General features: G+C 48.0%; 1 protein-coding gene across 4 annotated transcripts in view; it reads right to left on the reverse strand.

The window, feature by feature from the left end:
• Positions 1-23844, reverse strand: part of ADAMTS17 (ADAM metallopeptidase with thrombospondin type 1 motif 17) — a 346524-nt gene that overhangs the window by 191417 nt on the left and 131263 nt on the right. For all 4 annotated transcript variants that reach the window (XM_058736751.1, XM_058736749.1, XM_058736750.1 and 1 more), the window contains exon 8: positions 18593-18698. In XM_058736751.1, the coding sequence (XP_058592734.1) occupies positions 18593-18698 (106 nt within the window). The remainder of the gene's footprint in view (positions 1-18592; positions 18699-23844) is intronic.

Below are 23844 nucleotides of genomic sequence, written 5' to 3' on the forward strand. Positions count from 1 at the left end.
CTTCAACACAGACTCAGGCTTGTCAGTGTCACAGGCACAGAAATACTTTTTTAAGTTTCTTTATTTATTTTGAGAGAGAGAGAGGATGAACATGAGCAGGGGAGGGGCAGAAAGAGGAGAGCGAAGATTTCAAGCAGGCTCTGCACTGACGGTGCAGACATGGGGCTCAAACCTACGCACTGAGAGATTATGACCTAAAAGCTGAAATTGAGAGTCAGATGCTTAACCAACTGAGCCACCCAGGCGCCCCTGCAAATACTTTTTTGTGGCCATGGCTTTTCTTTTTGGGGCACTGGAAGGAAGACAGCTGGAGATGCAGGGCAGAGAGAGAGAGAGAGAGGGAGAAACAGAGAAAGACAGAGAGTGCCCAAGGTGGTGGAAACAGTGATAGACTGACCTGCTGTTTGTTGTAAGAATTCCCTGGAACAAGGCTGTAATATCCTCCAAAAACAAGGTAAAGGCCCTGTGCCTGGGCCATGAGGCCAAAGTTAGAATGACCCACACGGGTATGGATTTCCTCTGCCTCCACATCTTTCTTTCTGAGTCACCCTAAGTGTCCAGAAGAAGTGTCTACAAGCTGTATCTGCATCTGGTCAAGTCCTGGGGGCCTAGGGCCTACCTTCTTGCTCCCCACCTTCCCTGCTCCATTATGGTTCCAGAAGGCACCACAACAGCAACACAGATGTGTCTAAACCATAAAGGACCATCTCCGGGTAGAAGGAAGAGATGTGAGAAACCCCAAAGACCATAATGAGTGAAGGCTTTCCAAAGCCAACTCCTCCCGACCTTCTCTGGAAACAGAGAGAGCTCTTCAGAAGCAGGGAACACACTCAGCAACAATGTCCAAGTGCCTTTTCTCTGTCATCACAGGGAAAAGTCAAAGGGACAGCACCACACCAGAACCCGTGACAGCAGAGGCTCTTTTTCAAAAGCAACGTCACTGTGTAAGAATGAGGGAGCTCCACATCTTCTATGCTTCCGGGCTCATGAGACAGTCATCTGTCCACATGGGGAAGGCCATAGAACGATGGCAGGGAATGCATGCGGGACCCAAGGTACTTTACAAAAATCCCCTACCCCTGGACAAGCAGAGCAAGACTATCTCCATTTTGTGCTACACCCACCATCTCATATATAACCCCCACATAACCTACTTATTGCTTAAGACACTCCCCCACCCTAGTCAAGCTGCTGAGCACACCCTTACTGGAAACCGGCTCACATAGGAATGCAGAACCCCTAACCGCCAAAGAATGTAAACCCCGCCTTTTGCCCGCCAAACTTGCGCGCCAATTCTGACCAGAGTGATAGGCTAGTTCAAACAGTTACTATAGGGTAAATTGTAATTCAATTGGCCACCTGCGTGTGGACTGACATGAATGTGCAACTTCCTGTGTGTGTTACAATCTCATTGGCCACTGGCCCCCATAAAACTGCTACACCTTTTAACCTAGGGGTCCAAGTCCCTGCTCCGCTGTGTCGGGTATACTTGGGCCCAAGCTCGAGCTTGTAAATAAACCCTCGTGTGTTTGCATCGGTATCAGCTCCTTGGTGGTCTCTCAGATTCGAAATCAGGGGCATTACATGCAGAAGAGTGGTTATTACCGACAGTGAACCGATGTGACCAATGGATGCAGGGAGCTTCGAACAGTGCGCGGTACAGCACAAGTGCTCTATTCCTGCAGCCACCACCATGATGACTGAGAGAAAGAAGACAATAATGGCAAGTGCTCAACATTAATGAGAACAGCCCTAAAACTTGGCTGTTCATTGGAACCACCTAAGGAAGTTCAGAAAAATCCTCCCTGCAGGAATCCTGATTTAATTGGTATGAGGTGTGGCCTGGATACCTGCGTTTTAAAAAGATCTTTAAGACATTCTCTCTTATTCTGAATTTTAAAATTCTGAATTAAAGGTGCACAGACAGCAAAAAGTAAAATATAGGGAGGTTCTGCGCCTCCCACTATGGCAACATCTTGTGTAATAACTGCAGTGCAACGTCAAAACCATGAAGTTGACGTTGGGACAATCCATAGTGCTTCTCCAGATCTCACCAGTTATATACACACTTTCTGTGCATGGGGGTGGTTCTGTGTAATTCTGTCACACAGCTTCCGTAACTACCGCCTCAACCGAGAAATCAGAGCACTACCACAAGACTACCCTTTTTCGGCCACACTCACCCTTTCCCCCATCCCTTTAAACCCAAACAACCACCAGTCTGTTCCCCATCTCTGTAATTATGTTATTTCACAAATGTTATGTAAATAGGATCATGCGGTATTCATCCCTTCAAGACTGGATTTTCTTTACTCGGTATAATTTCTTAGGTGTTCATCCAAATGGTTGTGTGTATCCATAATCCATTCATTTTTTACTGCCAAGTAGTATTCTGCAACACGGAGGCTCTGCCAGTCATGTCGTCATGCACCCATGGAAAGACATCTGGGTAGTTTCAAATTTGGGGCTACTACGATGAAAAGCTAATATAGACATTCATGTGTAAGTTTCTAGGTAAAAGTAAGTTTTTTATTTTTATTTATTGATTTATTTTATTTTAGAAAGAGAGCATGAGCAGGGGAGAGGGGCAGATGGGAAGAGAAGGAGAGAATCTCAAGCAGGCTGCACACTCAGCACGGAGCTTGATGCAGGGGCTTGATCCCACAACCCTGGGATCATGACATGACCCGAAATCAAGAGTCAGACCCGCAACCGACTGAACCACACAGGTGCCCCAAAGATAAGTTTTTATTTCTCTGGGATAGATGCCCCAGAGTGCAATCACCGGGTTGTATAGTAAATTTTAGGGTTTTTAATGTTTATTCATCTATTTTTGACAGAGAGAGAGAGAGAGCAAGAGAGAGAGCAAGCAGGGCAGAGGCAAAAAGAGAGGGAGACAGGTAATCCCAAGCAGTCTCCGTACTGACAGTGCAGAGCCTGATACGGGGCTCAAACCCATGAACCACGAGAACATGATCCAAGGCAAAATCCAGAGTCAGACACTCAACCACCTGAGCCACCCAGGCACCCCAGTAAATTTTAGTTTTAAAAAGAACTGCCAAACTCTGTTCCAGAGTGGCCCTAGCATTTTACATCCCACCTGGTTTCTCCATCCTGGCCAGTATTTGGTGCTGTTGCCATCTATCTTGGTGGATGTTCCATGGGCATCCATGGAAAAGGATGTGTATTTGGCTGTTGTTGGATAGATGTTCTATAAGCATCAGATCCTATTGCTTGATGGTGTGTTCAGTCCTTTTATATTAACTTATAATTAATTGTTGGAACATTTTTATTCTTTAAAATTGTTCTGAGAGGGGCATCTGGGTGGCTCAGTCAGTTAAGCGTCCTACTTCAGCTCAGGTCATGATCTCACAGTTCGTGAGTTTGAGCCCCGCGTCGGGCTCTGTGCTGTTAGTGTGGAGCCTGCTTCAGATCCTGTCTCCCTTTCTCTCTGCCCCTCCCTCTCTCTCTCTCAAAATAAACAAACATTAAACAAAATAAAATTATTGTCAGATAATTCCAACATGTATCACTGGCGTCTGCTGACAGACCTCTCGTTCAAGTTGTGGACTTCCCGGTCCTGGTGGGATGGCTAATTTTCATCAACTGGGTCCTGGATATTTTGGCTCTGATGTTAGGTAAGTCTTATCCTATTTAAGTCTTCTATTTTACCAGGCAGTCACCCTGGCCTCCTTTCGTGAGCTTCGGTTCCAAAGACACTACAGTGTTCAGGACCCTTCTTCTGGTCTGCCCTGATTTCCTGGTGCTGCTGGGGCTCCCGTTCAGTCCCTGGTGGTGATAACCACAGAGGTGGAGGGAACTTGTCAAATGTCACCTGGGGTCACCAGGCACCTTCTGGGGGAGAGGGGTATGGGAACGAGGAGCTGCTGGGCCTGGGTCTCCTTATGCCACTGGTGGGGGCGGGGGGCAGGGTGACAAACGCCTTCGCTGTTGCTGCAGCCGCCAGCAGATCCGGCTGCCCACCCATGTCCTGGGTGGGAGGCAGGAGCAGGGGTGACCTTAGGGGTTGTTGCTGCAGCTTCAAGTAGAGTGGGCACACTGCACTCTGTTTATGGAGCGTGTGTGAGGGCTCCTCATGAGCTCTCTCTTGGGCTTTGCCTTTCCCAGCCCGCTGGCTAGAGAGAGCAGGCTGTTCTTGGGTTTTGTGTGGCTCCAGGTATTCAGTCCAGGGTTTGTGTGTGGGAAGCAAAAAGAAAACCCCAGAACTCACTCTGTGCACGTTCCTCAAGCGCTAAGATTCGGCTTTCATAGCCTTTTAAGTGCTTGTCTATGGACTCATTTCCAAGGTATTTGGTTGTATTTAAAGGACAGGAGTATCGGGGCGCCTGGGTGGCTCAGCTGGTTGAGCATCGAACTTCGGCTCAGGTCATGATCTCACGGTTCTTGAGTTCGGGCCACGCATTGGGCTCTATTCTGACAGCTCAGAGTCTGGAGCCTGCTTCAGATTCTGTCTCCCTCTCTCTCTGCCCCTCCCCTGCTCATGCTCTGTCTCTCTCTCTCTCTCAAAAAATAATAAATAAACTTTAAAAATAATAAATAAAGGACAGGAGTATGGAAAAGTGACTCTGGACCATCTCATTCCAGTATCAGATGTCCCTACTGTCTCTTTTAATCCTCCTGACCATGCTGTGAGGAAGGGAAAAAAAATCAGTATGTCTATTATACAGATGGGGAAACTGGGTGGGGAGGGCGCACACGGAGGTTGGTAACTTGCTTCACGTGGGACAAAGCTGCCTCCAGGATTTACGCCGTGAAAGCCTAAATTAAAGCTGCAGGCTTGGATTGCACATCCGGGCAGAGGCTCTGAGGAGACTTTTATCATCACCTGCTGACCTCTCTGCACTTGATATTTTGCACTTCACAAAAAATTACCTATTACCAACTATCTTACTTCCAAAAGCACCCTAATATTATGACAATGTCCTCATGTGAAACCAGTGCCTGTGATAGTGCTGAGGGTGCGAAGGCCCAATGCCAGAGGCTGGGTATCCAGGGCTAGCAGCGTGGGCTCCAAGTTCTGGCCTCCCTGTTCAAATTTGGATTCCACCACCTAGAAGCTGGACCACAGAGCTGTGGTGAGTTGCTTAACCTCTCTGTGCTTCAGTCTCCTTACCTATAAAATGGGGAGAATGACAGTACTGAATCCGTGGGATGATAGGGAGGATTCGACTAATGAATACATGTAAAAACAATGAAAACAAGCTTGTTTACTAAACCCGTGAGATTTGCTCCTATTTCACAGAGGTGTATATGTGCTATAAGCTTGGCCCTGGGGTCCGTGTACCACCCCGATCCTGGTTCCTTTCATCTCCTATGCCATCCGAGGGTCACAGAATCAACCATGAGAGAGTCTGATGTGAGATCAGAGATCAGTTCAGCCATCCTCATATTCCAAGAACCGCTCCTTCAACCCTCAGGCTGGAGGGCCAGCTCTGCAAATACCAGCGGAAGGGAACCAGCACTGCCTCACGAGTTTCTAGACAGCTCGAATTTTAAGAACTTTCTTCCTTCCACTGTGCTGAAACCGCTTTCCCTGTGTTTTGAGCACACTGGCTGGGCTCTGCCCCGGGGGCCATGCAGAGCTCTCTTGTGTCCTGGCAGCCTCTCATGTGGCCCCCTCAGTGCTTCTGTCCCTCTGCATACCTCTTGTTCACATATATGCTTTCTTCCAGCTGTTTCCTTCATTATCCCCCTCCCTTGCATATGGGCATGGTCCTGGGTCCTGATGTCCTTCTTAAAACAGATCCCCTAATATTGAATGCAAGTCTCCTACTTAACTTCTGAAGGGCGGAGCGGAGTTCCAACTGCCTCCTTCATTCCTGGAGATGAGGTTCATGTTAATATGGTCTAAGAATGCCCTGGTTTTGTAAGCATGTAGCTAACCATGCCCCCTTACATACAGGAGATCTCTTGTGTCAAGCTTAATCTATGGGCAGTGGCTGCCTACAGAATTAGGAAGTATTATGAGCTGGGACTCAGTGGAAAAGGGTCCTGGGATCAATTAGTAATGTCTGTCAGTGGAAGCAAAGACAGACGTGTTTGTTGGCAGTGACTAGAAGCTTTTCAAACATGCTGCCATTAGGCCATGTTTCTACCATCCTGTGCATTATGTCTGGTTCATCTGGGGCTTAAATCAAATTAAATACCATCTGGAAAGCTGTAAGGCATATGGTTAGTGCGCAGACTTGAACACCGACAAAAGGCTTGAAAGCTGGATTCTGCCATTTACCATTGGAAGGTCCCTAGGCCTCATTTTCCTCTCTATAAAATGTAAATAATCACAGTAGTAGAGAAATGGGTGCAAATGAAACGCCATCCTGCATTGCTGCATTGGCCACTTGGTCCAAGGTGGTCATGGACTTTGTGTACTCTGAATTTTTACACACTGTTCTCCCTCCCATCTTTGTGCCATCTCAATGACTGATGAGCATGCTATCCCTCTCTGCAAGCAGGTCATGACCGAAATGTTAAATCAGGGAGTGCCACGGCAGAAGGAAGCTTCTCTCCCAGACACACACCTCTCTACCAACCATGCCTTGAGTAAGGCTGTCCGGCAGTTACAAGTTCATTTGTAGGAGTATCCAACCTACAGTTCCCCCTACTTCTCATTTGGAATGTTAAGAGTTTTGCAGAAACCTTGGTGAAATTTACATTCCCTGCCTCTGCAGAATCTGTTTTGGGTGTGGCTGGTTATCCACAGATTCTTGCCTGACTTCTAGGATTGCCTCTTCTAATTCTGAATGCTCACAAATTATGTCTGACGAGCCATTTGGGAATCTTTCCTACAAATTACCTAAGTCTAAAATGTATACCACTTGTCTCATTTCCCTCTTACAAGATGCCATTTACCTATTTAAGTCTTTGGCACACCTTGCTTCTCCTTCATTGCTTCTGCACAATTATCAAAGTGGGCTGGCACTCTCATCTGCAAACAAGTTCTATCTGTCTGGGCCAAGAGAGCCCAAATCATGTGAAGCAGCTGGTTGATCTCTTATCACCTCCTCCATCATCTGGGTCTTTAGCTCCTCACAGAACAAGGTGTATGTACAATCTCAGGATGTATGAAAACCAGGTAGGAGGCACTAGGCAGTCAGGTCTTGAGTATGTCCAGCAATAGAGGCAATTAAGTCACAAAAGGCAGTATCCTGCAGGGTGTGGCTCTTCAAAACACAAAGTGCCCCTGGTTTTCAAAAGGGGGGGGTCTTTATAACCCACTGCAAATTCACAAGTTTGGAATTAGGATTGCTTTTGTGTGTGTCGGGGATATGAGGGGGGGTTCTTTAACTTGCTTTCCACTTGGGTAACCAACCATCATAATGAGCCATCTTTCATGAAGAAGTGAATTTTATGATCACTTTGTAGGAGTTACTGTATGCACAAGGACCAGAGAACAGTAAGTACTGAAGACTGATGCCAGGTGATCTCCAGACTCAAGCCCCAGGGGCAGACCAGCTTCTCATGACTCAACACATGTTGCAGCAAGAAGAGACCTGGGCTTTAGGGCTCACTCTAAACCTTCGGATTGCAGCATTCCACATAGTACTGGCCTTCTAGAGGTCTTCTAGGACTGAGTAGTCAATGGAAAACGTGAAGAGAGACAATGATGCCTTTAATACCTGCCACCTGTGTAATTCCACAAACAGGGCAGCTGGAGGGATGGAGTCTTCACACATGTGTCACTGGTGGCAAGGATGGGAAGAAGCCATCCTTAGGACAGGCACAGTCACTCAGGCATCTGCTTCTGCCACCAAAACTCAAAGAAAATCTGACTGGGAGGGGGCAAGACAGGAATGCCAGCATTTCCAAGTCTAGGACCCTCTTCTGCCCTTTGAGCATGTCAAAGACCACTCACTGCTCTGGGGCTTTTAGGGATAGTTTGACATTCCTGTTCAGTGTTTCAGTCCTGCCTCTTCCTTCCATCTTCACATGGCACAACCTCCATTTTGTGGGCAGACCAAACTCTGGTTGACCAGCACATTCCCCAAGACGTCTGTCGCTACCCAAGAGTTGGACATTCTGGAGGATAGCCAAAAATGTACCAGATTTTATGATGCACCAAGTTAAATATTTAGACTGGAGTGGGGTCTCTTTCAACAGATAGGATGGGTGGTGGCCATTCCAACCATGTCTTCAAAGTAAACTGGTGTCCAAGCTCCAGAGCAAGTTGAGCGGGAACCTGGAATCTAGCTCTGAACGCCGGCGGGAGAGCCCTCAGCGCCTGCTGGCATGGCACGGGTGTTAAACAAAGCATGGGTGGAAAGGAAGGGTCATAGAAGAAATTCCAAAACCAGGGCAAGAAGGCTATTCGAAAAACTGCCCCATGGGAAAAACTTACAAATGAAACAAACATCCATGTTCCCTTCATGGCCAGCTGGCAGGTACAGCATCCAGCCAGAAGCAGCATCCGCTGAGATGGGGTCGGCAGACAGGGCTACCACTCAGATGTGCTGGAACTGCCCTGCTCAGCTGTCTTGCATCAAGAACACCGGGTGCGCCCGATCCCCACATTTCTAGCCAGCTCCCAGGTGGCGTGATGCTGCTGGTGCTCAGACCACACTCTGAAGAGCAAGGCACTGGCTAGCTGCAGTTGCACGTGTTTCTCCAGTCCGTTCCTGGTGCACTGTCATCACAGTGGGGCTGCCTCATGCTTCTCTGCCAGATTCTGGACAGGGCATGGGATAGGGGGATTTTAGGCGACAACTGTCAAGTCAGGAAGGACAATTCGGTTTGGGGTTGGGTGGGGGAGGAAAGGAGTGGGGTTTCTGGGAGCTTGCTCTGCTGACAAAACCAAGCTCTGCATGGACCAGACAGCCAACAGCAAGCTGGCCTTTTTTTTCCGTCCTGCTGATGGGGCAGTTCCTGCCTCCCCTTGGCGGTCATAGAACATGTGCAACAAAGATGAATAAGTAGTGCATGTGCTCTCCTCACCGCAGAGCTGCTCACACAGTCAACCGTCGGTTCATTAGGTGTCACTTACTCAATGAGCCTATGTGCTCCTGTCAGGAAGGCTCCTCTAACCAGAAACCACCCTGCACGTGCCTCTTGGAAATGCACAGGGTGCCGGCTGTCTAGTCCTCAGTGTGTTTAAAACTGCCTCATGGTGGGTGTCCTACTGGACCTGCTACGTCCTCATTGTGGGGACACTGTTAACAAGTTTGACTTGCAAAGGCCATGACTGTTTCTTACCCTCCCTCCTTCTCTTTAACAGTCTACCCAGTTGGAAGCTGGGTGGGAATTGGGGGAGGGGGGAGTCGTGGCCATGGTGCAGGCTTGCCCCCCAAGTGACACATCCCAGGGTCCCAGGGTCCAGCATCTCCCAGTGGCTATGCGCCCACCCCACCCTGCAGCATCAGCAGCTCAGGGGCCCTGCCAGCCCCAAGACTGTTCCTGGTTCGGGTCAAAACTGACCAAGCCGCCTCCTTTCTATTCTCTCTCCGGATGATAATCATAAGTGAGCGTCAGGTAATCACCGGGCTTACTTCACACCTGCCCCCTCTCAACACCACAGAAGTGTGGCTATGATTAACAAGACAATGTCTTTGTAATGCTTCCAGTGACTTGCTAAGAAATTATAACCACCCTCCTTCTAGATCCATCTATTTATGTTTGTTTTTTTTTTTTTTTCCCCCAAGACAGGCCATTCCCAGATCCTCACATGGGCCCTTAGCAACTTCTGTGCTCTGCTCTGACGTCAGGAACAAGATGTGTGATCTCATGGCTCCCCTTAACCCTTTCTGCTGGTCCTTTCTGACACCACCATCTGGCAAAACCACTACTTCCACACCCTGTGTGCCTGCAAATGGACAAGAATGAGAAGGGCTCTTTCCTAGAACATGCTGTTGGCAATGCTGGTGGCAAAGTTCCCAAGGTCTTAGAGAATGTGCAGCTGCCCTCAGGTCTTTAGTCTGGAATTTTCCATCAGCAGTGGGCAGTAGATAAACAAGGATTTCAGGCATGAAGCCAAACACCTTGGGAGAATGGAGGGCATCTCTTAGCTAGCTTGGGCTGCTATAACAAAATACCATAAGCTGGGCAGCTTATCAATAATGGATATTTCTCACAGTTGTAGACGCTGGAAGTCCAAGGGCCCTTTTTTAGGCTGCAAACAGCCATGTTCTCTTTGCATCCTCACATGGCAGAAAAAGAAGTAGCTAGCTCTCGGGTCCTTTCTTATAAGGACACTTATCTCATTTATGGGGGTTCCATCCTCATGACCTAAGCACCTGCTAATACCATCAGAATGGAGGTTAGATGTCATCCTATGAATTCTGGGGGGTCACAAATAATCAGCCCCTAACAGAAAACTCCACCTGTAGAGAAATTTCCATCATATACCCCTGCCACCTCCCATGGTCCTTACAAAACCCTAGCCATGTGAGCAGAGGGCGTCTTTCCAGGTAAAGGTGGGTAAATCCAGGCACCAGGGGACCCATGTGGGTAGGGCTAGGCCTCAGCACACATTTATTCGCTTGTGCAAAGGGCTTTGCTTGATGTCTCTGGACACTTAGAGCCATGGGAAGCAAGGTAACTCTCCATTGGCGAAATGAGGCTAAGAGGACTGTGGACGTCCCTTGCTCTGAGAACTGGGAGAAAAGCCACTTTGGTGAAGCTGCCAGAAGCTCTGGCGATCTAACGAGAAAACTGGATCTCATCTAATTCCTGGAATAGTCTGTAACGTAAGGAAGTTCTGAGGGGATTTCGGAATTTGGTTCTTCAGCCAAAGTCAGACTTCCTCCCATTTTCCTCCAACACCATCCCGGACCACAGCCTTTTAGGTAAGGAAATCTACCGACAATTAAATGCAAAGAATTCCTGGGGCAGAGACAGACACTCGCAACAGCTTCTGTAGCCTTCCCTGTTACAGTAATGGTTCTCTGGGGGCAGCAGGCGCCCCACATCCAGCTGGATTTTCCATCAGAGCGATAACGTCCGGCCAATAGCTGCACGGACTGGCTGCTCTGGATGCAGGTGGGACCACATCTGTCTGCTTGCAGAAGAGCTTTTAATGCTTTTCCCTTTGTTTGTGTTCCCCTCCCAGGCCTGGCCTGGGCAGATCTGGGAAGGCTGTGGTCAAGGTCCTCTTAAGGACAGCGGCTCGGGGCTCGCCAAGCAACTGGAATAAGTGTTCTGTCCCCACATTCGACTTAGTGTGAAGGGTAAGACTGCAGAGGACATCCTAGTAAGTTCTGTGCAATTCCTGTTAAGACTGTGCAGTGAGAAATCCTAGCTCAGGGCAGAAAAGCCACATAAATACAGCCATCGGTTACAACATGCCTTTGCTGCTCTGGACACTGCACCTCCCATTCAAAATCACACGTCTGGAAGGGGCCAGAAGGAAACTGCTTTTATGAAAGAGATGCTCAGGGCCACACTGAGTGGGCTCATAGAAGCTGTGCAGGGCACAGGCCTGCCTTGCAAATCCTCCGGCACCGTATCCTCTGAAGTCACAGGTCACTAGCTCAGTGAAGACATGAGGAGGAAGGTAGCTTGTAAATTAACGTCAAAGACCCCACAGCTTCCGGCGGCAAATTTAAGAAATAATGATAAAATGAAAGGCAATGAGGCCTGAACGCTTTGTACAACTCTGGAATTTGGATAAGACTGCCGCGCCCTGCGGATGCTCACACACTGACTTTGATCCAGGGGCCAAATGCCGAGGAAATCATACTCAGGAATCCCTCTAAGCTCCTCTGCGTGAAACCTGAGAGCCCTAAACACTGCTAGCACCACGGATTACCCTTCAGCCTGGAGGGGGAGGCCGCGGGAGACTGTGGGAGCTGAGTGGGAACAGAGGGTAAGACCCAGAGAACCCGGGAGGAACCCTTCTGAAAATCCAGGGTCTGCTCTAGAACCTGTGCCTGCTCTAGAACCAGAACCACCCTGCAGACCTCCTGGGGGCACATACTGCCCCCACCTTTCTGTTCTGTGAGAAAGACTGATCCTCTATGTGAATACAACCACCCTAACTCTAACTAGAACAAAAGCACACTCCCCCTCCTCCCGGGGTTTCTAAGCAGTTATGACATTTCCAGAAATCCTCTTTCTGCTGTGCCTTCTTTATAAGGCTGGCCCATCTGATGTCTAATGCTGCACCTACCAGACTGAGACCCTCAGCAAAGGGTTCGGGCAACAGCAGTGGCTGCCGGTGCGTCCGCGGGCAGGTGACCTGCCTGATCACATCTGGCCTCCATTCACTCTGCGTCTCCCCCACGCTGCGCCGGGCAGCTCATTGCTAATACAGATCACAGACAAACATTTCCCCTCTTCACACATCTGGATAATGGCTTTCTTTACTTCCTGTTCTGGACTCGAGACCACTCTTTTCAGATTGAACTGTGTCGGCTCCAGTTAGAAGAACATTCCTCCCCCAGAACAGCTGTCTCCTCCCCTTTCCCTCTGCTCCCCAGCCCTCCCTGGACACCCACCCACTCTCTGCCCATAAGCCACGATTCTCAGGGATGGGAGTCAGTTGACATTCTGTGCTGCACACCAGGCGAGCACGTCCCCAGGCATGTGTAAATGAGACATCCTTCCAACATCCACTGCCCTGAGCTCATTTGCACACTGTCACATTCTGGCTGGAAACATCCAGAGTGCCTGGATCTAGCTTTTTAGGGAATGTCTTTATTGGAGGATACCAAGCTTCACATGGGACCTGCCTGGGGCCAAAGATCCCACTTGTTACTTCGGGACATGTAGTGGCATCCCACCTGCCCTGTCCTCATAGGACTGAGCTGGGGAACAAAGTCTCTGCTCTGTTCATGCTTCAATACTCCTTCCAAGTTCTGCCAGTCAGGCCGTGTTTCCAAAACAGGGGATGGGCATGGTTCTAAGGGCCATGGGCATATGAGCAAGTCTGAGAACCCAGCCGTGCCCCACACATTGCTGCAACTGAGCCCATTTATAACTGTTCGCATGCCTACAGGTGCACACATGGCTGCTAGATCACCAAACATCGCTCCTTATCAGGACACTTGTATCTCTATGCCTCAGTCCTGCGTTTCTCTCCATTTCTGAGTACTCATGTACTCAGCACCTCAGTCCTCGATGGGGCACAAGCCTCCTGTGGGCCTCCTTCTACCTCTGATCCTCCGTTTCCAGGCTTCTGCCCATCACATTCACATTTTTCTCATCACTAAGTTCTTGATGCTTTGTTCCGGGCCCTCAGTGAGGTCTCCCAGCAGGTGTCGGACGACAGGTAACAGAACTAACCCTGCCTACATACTGCCACTGTCAGGATGGCTGGGCTTTTCTTCACCTGCCTCGTCAACTGTGAGTGCATGTGGTTGGTTTGGTGTTAGGGAAGCAGCGGAGGGCGTGGGCTTCAGGGTGACCGAGAGGCAAGCCAGGACTGGGACAGCAGGACCATATCTAGCATTATGTGGCTCAGCTGAGGGTGGCCCAGAGGGACTGGAGAAAGGGGTTGAGACAGAAGCAAGAAGGTAGAGGAGGCCAAAAAGCAACAATGAAGCCTGAGTACTATTATGAGCCATGAATGTCCTGGGAATCTCCTGGAGGGCCTTCCTGAGCTGCTTCTCCCCCAGAGGGTGTGTTCTAATTGATCTCGGGTGAAACTCAGGCTCCTGCCACTTATAAATGCTTCAGGAGCTCCCCTTGGGCAGCAACGCCCAGCTGTCACCTGTACCAGGGCCCCAAGCTTTCCTGAAGAGAACATTTTGCAGAGGCCACAACCTGAGCCGACCAACCAGAGACAAGATAAATTCCAGAATGGGAAGAGCTGAGAAAGGGCATATGGAAGTCAGAAAAAAATCCCTGGAAGAGCAGGTGGGGAGAGTGCCCACCTGGAGAACAGGCAGCAAGAGCCCAAACATGGGGCGTGGCTTGTGGGTCTGTCAGGAAGGCTTTCTGTAGATGTACTTGGGTTAGAGAGGTCACGTAGTTTGACTCAAGGCAGGAACTGATCTGGCTCAGGCTTATCTAACAGAGCCTCCTAAATCCAACAGAAGCTGAGATTTATTTTCTGCAAGAGAAAGCTCTTTGTTTCTACATATAAAGATATGTCCTGTCTTTTTTTTTCCCCTGTGTGTGGGTGGCCAAGTGGGCACTATGTGGTTCCCCTTCCCCCTCTCAACCCCCCACCCAGAAGGGCCTGTGTTTAGACATTTCCCGAGAGCTCTCAGTCTTACCTGATTGAGAAGCTGCATGCATGGCGTTCTGGGTCTCCCCAGGCCCCAAATGTTCAGTTGAGACTCAGCTCTGTGCCCTCTTGCCCTCCAACAGTGCTAGGGAGGGCTCTTGCCGTCAAGTACCTCCCCTGGGCCTAATCATGCCATTTTCCCCCCAAACAAAAGGCATTCTAACCAGCTGTCCTAGAACCACTTAATTTCTCCCTTCTACACTAAAACTTCCAAATCACAACAAACAATATATTCTAAAATTCTGGTAGATATATTATATGTTATATGTTATATATTATATATTATGTATTATGTATTATATGTTATACATTATACGTCATATGTTATATATTATATGTACTATACCCAGGTGTTTACCACCCTGAGTGCGCCCAATATCATCTGATGTATTATACCCAATTATCTTAATATTATACTAAAGCCACTAGCAACTTCCTCCTTGATCTGTGAGGGTGTCCCTTGATTTTGTTTTTGCTTTTCTCATGGGCCATCAGCATGGACCTAAGCTTCTAATCCTCGGCAGGGGAGAGTCCTTCCCATGGCCGATCAGGGTTGAGCCTCAAAAGCATGAGCTTGCCCAAGAGAAACAAATGCTTGCTTCTAGCTGTCCTTCTTTAACTTGAAAGCCAAATACTGATAAACATCTTGGACACCGAGGTCTACCATAACGTACCCTGTTCTGGTTTCTCATGGGAAAACACCTGGGCAGTGCTGGCCCAGCTGGGTTGTGTCTCTAAAGGCACACCCTGGCCCCCACTTCATCAATTTCAGTTGTAACCAATACCAGGTGTCAGCTATAGCTCTCTGGAGTAAGAGAGGTCCATCATGGCCATCTTCTAGCATTCAGGAGCTACTCCCCTCTCCTGGCCACTGCAGGATGAAGTAGTCCCTCATTTTCAGCTGGGTTCTCAAGCAATCATGGCAAGACAGAGAGACAGATGCCTTCCCAAATGCACGCTACCACATTTCTGTTCACTAGGTAAACATACAGCTGCCTACCAGGCAGTCTTTCATGAGCAAGAAGGCAACTAAGGTCATGAAGGCTAGAAAACCTCAAAGTCAAAGTCACGGTCCATCACGGCTTCTGTGTGGCACCAACTCATCCTCCTAGCGGAAGTGCAGAACAGCCCCTCCCAGGTTCTCATCCTCCAACCCCCACCAGAAATTGCAAATCCTTCAGTCCTCATCTAAACCCAGGCCTGGAGTCTTTCCACCCCACTTCTTTACCAGGTAATCACCAGAAAGCTGTCGATTGCAGCTACAGTACTTGAGTTTCGTAGGGAAGCCCCTCTTGCTGACACATTGGCTTTCTTCTGCCACTGACTGTCCCTTCTGCCTTGGTTGGTAGCAATCTGAAGGTGCCTTGGTTTTGTGGAGATGTAAAAGTTGTCTCCTTATTACCCTTCTCTTAGAACGTGGATCCTTACTTTAATAGCCCTAACATATGGGTATATTATCATAAAGGGGATCCCAAATCATATCAAGTAGAGACTAGAAATTTTTAAAAAGTAATACTAGTTCCCTAATCTATAAAAGTTACATAATACCTACCCCACAGAACTGATCAATAGCATAATGAATGCATAGTATCTAACACAGTAGATGTTCAATAAATGAGATTGGATTTGACATAACCATCACTAGTACATTATTAATTCCTGTCCTAAGCAGAATTATTCATATTATCATGGTAAGAATTTTTCATTTAATTCATAATTTAGAACCTATCTGATTGCAGATTGGATCGGAGCCAGTTTACAGTACCAAAAAATTATTTTTGAACTGTAATATGTAAAATACAACCATTCGTACAAAGAGACCCAGAAAAGGGGAGAAAACCACAATTTTGGGACTTAGGAAAATGAGTCTGAAAACGAGCCTGACATTTGCTTTGCGTTCTCTGACAGCCAAAGCAGAAAGAAAATCAGGTTCACTTATGCGACCCTCATTGTCTGATAAATGCAATGAGTAGCTCATGTGGAAAGTACACCTTTCTCCTAACATTCAGAGCTGGGGTAACTGCTCTCACAGATCCTCATATGAGGTATTTGGGGTAAACAACAGAAGGGCCATGCTTACGTGTGCCCACGTGCAAGGGCACACGCCCCTCCTTCAGAAGACAAGTTTCACTTTATCAGTATTAAAAGGTTAGAGACACCAGTTGGTGAGTCCCCTGGGGACTTTCTAGGGGTATGCAGAAGAGTACTCTCATTTTCTAAAGCTTTCACTGAGAAATCTTCCTGAAGAACATGGACCAGTTGGCTTAGGTCCACTGAGAATACCATCCTATCCTTAGTTCACCTGTACTTAAGGAACACGGAGTTAAATTACTCGGAAAACATGGAAATTTAAGTTACTATATTTCAAAATATACGACAGCTTCCAGGTTTCATATCTGTGAAGCAGCCTGGCCAGTGGCTTCACGGAGAGTGCAGGCTGAGCCTTCTTGTTAGGCCTCCACACAGTCTGCTCTGCAGCTTGGAGCCCAGCTGACCAGAAGGGTCTGCAGATGGAGAGAATGTGGCTTCATTCCCAGGGGGACCCACTTCCCAGTGCTCATGAATAATCAGAGACAACAGACTTTCTCTGAGAAAACCATAATCACCAGACTAGGGGCAGGGCCAAATGCTAACAGAATTTATTGGCTTTGATTAACAATAAGGTGTTTGTTTTTGTAGGTAATTAGAGTTCAATAGCAAGCTATAAAGAGCCCTCCAAGAAATTTAAGCAGACTGTACCTAAAGGCTACTGGAATATGACTAAATCTAACCATTCATTTCTGCAGACCTGCGCTGAGGTGCCAGTGACCCAGCATGATCGCACAGGTCATCAGGGAGAAAATGGCCCTCTGTGTTCTTACTGTCCAAGGAGAAAGGCCTCTGTGCAGGACGTGCATGTTCACATGTGGGTGCAAAAAGCACTCTGGCATGTGCCCTGGCTCCAAATGCTGCAAGGAATATTGCAGTTCATAGAAATCTATTCAAAAGTCCACGACAACCCACATGCTGGGAAACGTTTTGACAACTGCATTCTCAAAACCATTAGGTAGTTGGTTCTGAGGAACTGGGACAGGCTGGGTGGGTCACTGAATAGCGGGAAGGTGTTTGCCAAAGTCGTACTGATTTACACTTTTCTCTCAGCAACCACTCTTGTTTTTTTTTCCATAAACCAGAAATATGAAAATATATTTGATTACCATTAATTTTAAAAATTATTTCCCGGTAGGTAAAAAGGTATAGGCAATGTGCTGTCACCAGTGTTTTATCACTCATTGTACTCACATCATGATACTCAATAGATATAGAAAAGTCAACTACCAAACCCATCTACAGGAGTGAAAAACAGGAGAATGGGGCCAGATAAACAAAACGAAGAAGGAGGAGGAGGAGGAGGAGGAGGAGGAGGAGGAGGAGGAGACGACGACGAAGAAGAAGAAAAAGAAGAAGAAGAAATATACATCTATATCTAGCCATAGATAGGGCTAATCCTAGAGGAAATTGCTTTTGTCCTCCTCCTTATAGATGGGCTTTACTCAAGAAGCAGCTTGAGTTCACATTTAGGGTCCCAGGCATCTAGTAGTCCATAGATCACTAGGAAACATTTACAGTACATTTATCCCCTCAAGAACTAGATTTCCATTTAACTTTGTTCGAGTCAACCCAATATAAATGTTCCTATTGTTCTTCATGCCCTGACCTCCTCAATTTGCTTATTTATTTTTTTAAGTTCTCATGCAGTCATACCACAATTTTTCCTTCAAAGAAAAACAAAACAGACACCTATTGCAGGAGAAACAGTCAACACTCAGGCCACAGTTTTAGAGTCGGCTGGCTGGCTGCCACCTGAGACTTCCTGCAGGTGATCTTACTCATAGGCCAGCCACTCAACCCCTCTGACCTTCTGTTTCCTCCTCTGAAAAGACCCTTTCTAGAACATCTTTGGGCTCTGGGGTCCAATGGCTATCCCATCCTCAAGGGAAGAATTTCCATGTACAAAGGCAGTAGCTGATAATTCTTTAAACCTAAGACACTGACATTCTACCTTCAGACAGCTGGACTTTATCTATGAAGACAAATCCCATTATTTGAACAATATACTTAGAGTGAATCAAAGATCGTGCTGGTCCAGGAAAGGAAATGCAACCAAAGAGGACACTCTGGGAAAAACTTCTCCCCTCTACAAAATAGACATGAACACGGAATTAACATTTCAACTCTCAGAGACCATCTGTTCAGTAATCTCTGGGGCTCCCTGAAGGGCTGGGACCCAGGCTTGCTGACCTAGGTCTGTGTTACGAAAGAAGCAAAGGCTTAGAGCAGAACTGTTTTAGAACTTACAGAATTCAAGTGAAAAAATATATATATTCAGAAAGGAATTGGAAGAGGCAGAACAACACAGAGTCTGATACTTACTTGTGGCCCAGCTCATGAGCGATGGTAAAGGCCAAATTGAGACCATTGTCTTCGGCAAGGACACATTTCCTCTTAGCACTGCACACACCTCCTAAGTAAGCAATTCCTGCAGCAGAGACACAAAACACATCCTCTTCAGAACGTGGGAGGCCCTGACCTTGCGGGGCAAGTCCATATGGTCAACATCACACATGATTGAGAGAAGAGGGGCAAACTGGGAGGATGATGTGGCCACGGGGCTAGAGCTGTCATTCCAGAGCTCACGTGGGGGATGGGCTTGAGTATATCGCTTTTGGATTCACAATAATAAGCCACCATGCAGCTCTCCTAAGCATCTAAGTGGTGTCAGGCAATGTGCTGAGTGCATACACATTATCTAATTTAATCCTAATTACCCACGATGGCAGTAACAGAAGGAAACCAAGGCTCAGAGGTGAAAGGTAAGGTGGATTGGCCCAGAGAGGGAGGGAGGGAGCATCTCCCTAAGTCCTGCACTCTGGGCACCTTCTTCCCCTCATCCCAGCCCTAGCCCTTTGAGGGCCAATGCTCTCAGGTGTGAGCAGGAAGCAGAGGAGCAGCGGGGCTCCCAGAAAGCAGGCCAGGGAGAGCTGGGCAGAATATTCAGAAAGATGTTTCAGGAATCCTTGGGAGAAAATGAAACAGGGAGCCCAAGGGAGGGAGAGGACCATTGAAGAGTGAGGGCCTGGAAATCATCACTGAGGATGTGCCCTGTGGACCAACTCCTCTGCACACACACCTGACTGGGGTCCTTAGGCCCCTCCCTGAGACAAGAACCCAACCCAGCCAACTGGGAGCAAGACAGATGTGGGGGACTGGGGTGAGTGAGGGACAGGAGGCTGCCACAGCCTCTGGTGGGCAGATGGGAGTCTTCTAGGGAAGAAAGGTTATTCTGGCAGAAAGGTGTGTATAAAACAGGAGGGCTCTGGCCAGGCTGGGCACATCTGAGGCATGTACTGGCCACCTGTCTGCAAGCTGCCCCTGCCCCACGGCAGCTCTCTGCACTTCCTGTTCGCTTCTGCTATCTCTGCGCCCAGGACAGGCATCTCTTACAGATCCAGGTGGCCCTAGGGCTTATCTCAACAAAAGAGTCCGTGGACCCCACCCCCTCCCAGGGCTTGGGACAGAACTCGAGTGAGGGCTGGAAGCACTGTGGCACCTGCCTCCTCCATACACCGTGAAATGGATGAGTGGGTGGTGGCACAGGGTGGCTGGCCGGTCACACGCCTGAGAAGATTCAGTGTTGCTCCTGCTGTGAGTTCACAAAGGATGTGGGGGGCGGGGGGCAGGCATGTGCCGCTTAGTGGTGCCTGTTGACTGGCTGGCTAGAGGCTCTCCCAGCCTGACTCTGCCCAACAGCCCTGTGCCCTGGGAGGGACTGCGGCCACCAGAGCAAGAGTCGCCTCTTTTCCACCCACAACACCATCAACCGCCAAGCTACATGCTGCTCCATTCAGAGGGCCCCTTTCACAACGTGCACAGGATATCCCTGGAGCTGACACCTGCCTTGCGGGCACAAGAGTTGGGGAGAGAACGAGTTGGCAGAAGGTGGAAGAGAATGGATGGGGCGGTTGGGGGCGGGGGGGAATTAATTAAAAATGAGCCTCTTTCTCTTCTCCCCCAAAGCTAATCCAATCCTCTTTGTTGACATCAAGTTCTAACTGAGGTAGACCTCAGCCACACACCGGGCACCCCCTCCTTCCTCCTGACTGTCCCCCATGAACCCCTTAGAAGTATGGCGCCCACATCCCTGCTCTGCAGGGAGATGCTTCTCCCAGACTCCACTCACATTCGGCACACCAAGCCGGCACCACGGGGTATGTCTATTTTTATTTGGAAACATGCAATGTGCTTGGCCAAGTTTGCAGAATTAAAAAAAAAAAAAAAAAAGAAATGTTATTTGGCCTCAAGATGCTTTTTTTTGCACGTGGACATCATAATCCGGCAATGCAGACTATTGGAAGGAGAAAAATGACAAGCAGAGAAAGGACATGCTCTGGCTTCTCGGTGCCTTCAAGGTCATTATTCTGGTTTTGTTTAAAAATGCTTTGTGGGTTGCTACACCAAGTCCAGCAGTGAGTAGGTGGAACACTTCTACATAGTGCCGATGGTATGTGCGTGCAACAACACACGCACACACTCCGATGCACACCCAGAAGTGCTCTCCCAGCCCGGACTGTGGCCTCCTGGGTCAATGAATCAATTGGAACAATCAGATGTGGTCGCCCCTGGGAGAAGTCATCTGGTGAATGGGGGAAGGAGGCATCTAAAGCCAGCTGTGCTGAGCTTGCTGTCCCACGAGCGTGTGCTGAACCAGCAGCTTCAATGCCACACAAACACGTCCCCTGGCCTCTGCCGCGCTCAGCACCCAGAGCTGGCAGTTCTGAGTTTCCACTGGGATTAGGTAACACGCGACATGAGGGAAACGGCTAAGCAAGGAGCCTTCCAATAATTGCATTTTAATTTTTCCAAGGCCCAGATGATTTTTTTTAAACTAGAAAACAAAGGGTCGGTTTATTTACAAGAAATGTTCTCACACAAAGGTGGATTAAGGTCTAGTGCTTTCAGTGACGTAGTCCAATCGTGAACAGCCTGGTCATAAGAGCGAGCAAAGCAAAGCGTGTAAAAGAGGACGGCTCCTGATCTGGAGTGCAGGGGACTTGAGCATTTATGTGCCACAGTGTGGAAATGCGTAGAAGTCACAAAGCAAAGTCTGGAGAAAATCCCAGGTTGTTGTCAAAGTAAGAGCTTCGGGGAATAAATGGTCATTAAGCCATGAGCTCCCACGGGAAACAAAGCCACTGCTATTCCATGCTCCCTGGGAAGAACAGCAGTGTGGGGCGGACAGTGTGCAGAAGCCCTGGAGAGAGACCTGTCACCTCAGGACGCAAAGGCACCAACCTGGAAAACCTGCCCCAGCCCCACACTGGCACTTGTCAAGAAATGAGGAAATACCACTTTTCTCTACGTTGATTTCCTGTTAAAAAAATGAGGTCTGTAAGCCCAAGTTCTGGTAACATCGATGCTGAAGGTGTGGGACCAGAGGGGGGCCTTCCCTGGTCACTGGAATTCCCTACGCAGACAGCAAGACCCTAGAGTGGTGCTTTTCCATGACTTAAAATTCTCCACACACATAAAAAAATCACAGAACTTACTTTTGAAATTTTAAAAACATCAAACAACACATGTTTACAGAGCTCCCTGGAATAAAAGGGAAACAGACAACGGGGTCTTAGGGTCCTCTCTGCAGACAAGCACTGCTCTGCACACGGGACCCTCCCTTATTTGGCGGGTATGGTTACTGGCCCAATTTACAGACAGGGAAATGGAGGCCCAGTCACCGGTTATAGGGCTGACCAAGCCCAGGCCCGGATCCACGGGCAGGACTCTCTTTTCTCCAACACCAGGGCTTCTCCAGGCAAACCCTGGGCCTCCCTCACCATAGCTTTGGTGACCAACAACAATGAATAATCTTTGGGGGTTTTGACAATTTTCATAAATCTTAATGTGTGTTTCTGCAGAGATGGGGGCATAAAATAAAGGTTTCAGGTGTTCAAGTCCAAAAGGTTTTATTTTTTTTTATTTTTAAAAAATTTTTTTTCAATGTTTTTTATTTATTTTTGGGACAGAGAGAGACAGAGCATGAACGGGGAAGGGGCAGAGAGAGAGGGAGACACACAGAATTGGAAACAGGCTCCAGGCTCCGAGCCATCAGCCCAGAGCCTGACGCGGGGCTCGAACTCACAGACCGCGAGATCGTGACCTGGCTGAAGTCGGACGCTTAACCGACTGCGCCACCCAGGCGCCCCAAGTCCAAACGGTTTTAAAACGAAAGATAAAGACTCACTGGATATATGCAACAATAATAACAGTTACCTCTAGGACATGGTGAAGTCATTATAAATCTTAAATTTTCTTCCTTTTTCTCGTTTTTTTAAAAATTTTTTTAGCGTTTATTCATTTTTGAGAGACAGAGAGAGACAGAGCATGAGTGGGGAAGAGGCAGAGGGAGGGAGACACAGAATCTGAAGCAGGCTCCAGGCTCTGAGCTGTCAGCACAGAGCCCGACGCGAGGCTCAAACTCACGAACTGTGAGATCATGACCCGAGCTGGAGTCTGACGCTCAACCTACTGAGCCACCCAGGTGCCCCTCTTTTTCTCTTGGTTTAAACCTAATATAATGAGTATGTGCTTGCCATGAAAATCAAAGTTCTTGCTTATATTCCATTTATCCAAGGTGACTTATAGCAGAGGCAAAGGTGGGAGCGACCTCCCTGACCACTCCCTGCCTCAAAAAAATACCCTCCAAATTTTGATCCTGAGTATGTGGCCCTTCAGACAGCAGAGATGAAGGGAGGTCACAGTCAAGGCATCACTGAGTGTATGATTGTTTCCAAATAGCAGCTCACTCCATCTTTGCTACACTTCTGGCAGATTAGGGAAGCAAAACACACTTTTAAAAATCTGAAATGCTGGGGCCCCTGGGTGGCTCAGTCAGTTAAGCATCTGACTCTTGATCTCAGTTCAGGTCATGATCTCACAGTTCATGGGATCAAGCCCCACGTCGGGCTCTGTGCTGACAGCACAGAGCCTGCTTGGGATTCTCTCCCTCTCTGCCACTCTCCTGCTCATGCTCTCTCTCTCAAAATAAACAAATAAACTTAAAAAAAATAAAATAAAAATCTGAAATGTTGATGGGCTGTAAAGAGTTTTTCTGATGCCTGGAGAAGTCTACCTGACTCATTCAGAAAAGCCTGTCTCCTAACCTACCCTCCCAGCCATGCCAACACATTGTGGACATTCTCCCTTCTCCTCCTTTCCTTGATAGGATTGCAATTTTGGAGAGGAAATTGGCTGAGGAGATTTAATTATTTTCTTTCTCAGTAGAAAACTGCACGGTGTAAGCACAGAATTCTTAAACTCTGGGTTGACCATATTCTTTCTAGGTTTAAGAAGTAAACAACACATAGCTGTATAAACTCTGATTTATCCAGCAAATTGTCACGTGTAAACAGTTTACAGCTGTTGGCCTTGTTGCCCATTACTCAGACCTTCTTGGACTCTGCCTCTGAAAGAAACGGTTGAATTTCTTCTACCAACTGCTCAAAGTACTAACACCACTATGGTTATCACTGGGACGCAATGCTGCCAATTGCGAGAAAGCAACTTATATCTACTCACTTGGCAATCACAGTGGTTGGGACAGAGTTGCACATTCAGGCTCGTGGACATGT

This window comes from Neofelis nebulosa, chromosome 7, assembly GCF_028018385.1.
Source record: "Neofelis nebulosa isolate mNeoNeb1 chromosome 7, mNeoNeb1.pri, whole genome shotgun sequence".
Taxonomy (NCBI): domain Eukaryota; kingdom Metazoa; phylum Chordata; class Mammalia; order Carnivora; family Felidae; genus Neofelis; species Neofelis nebulosa.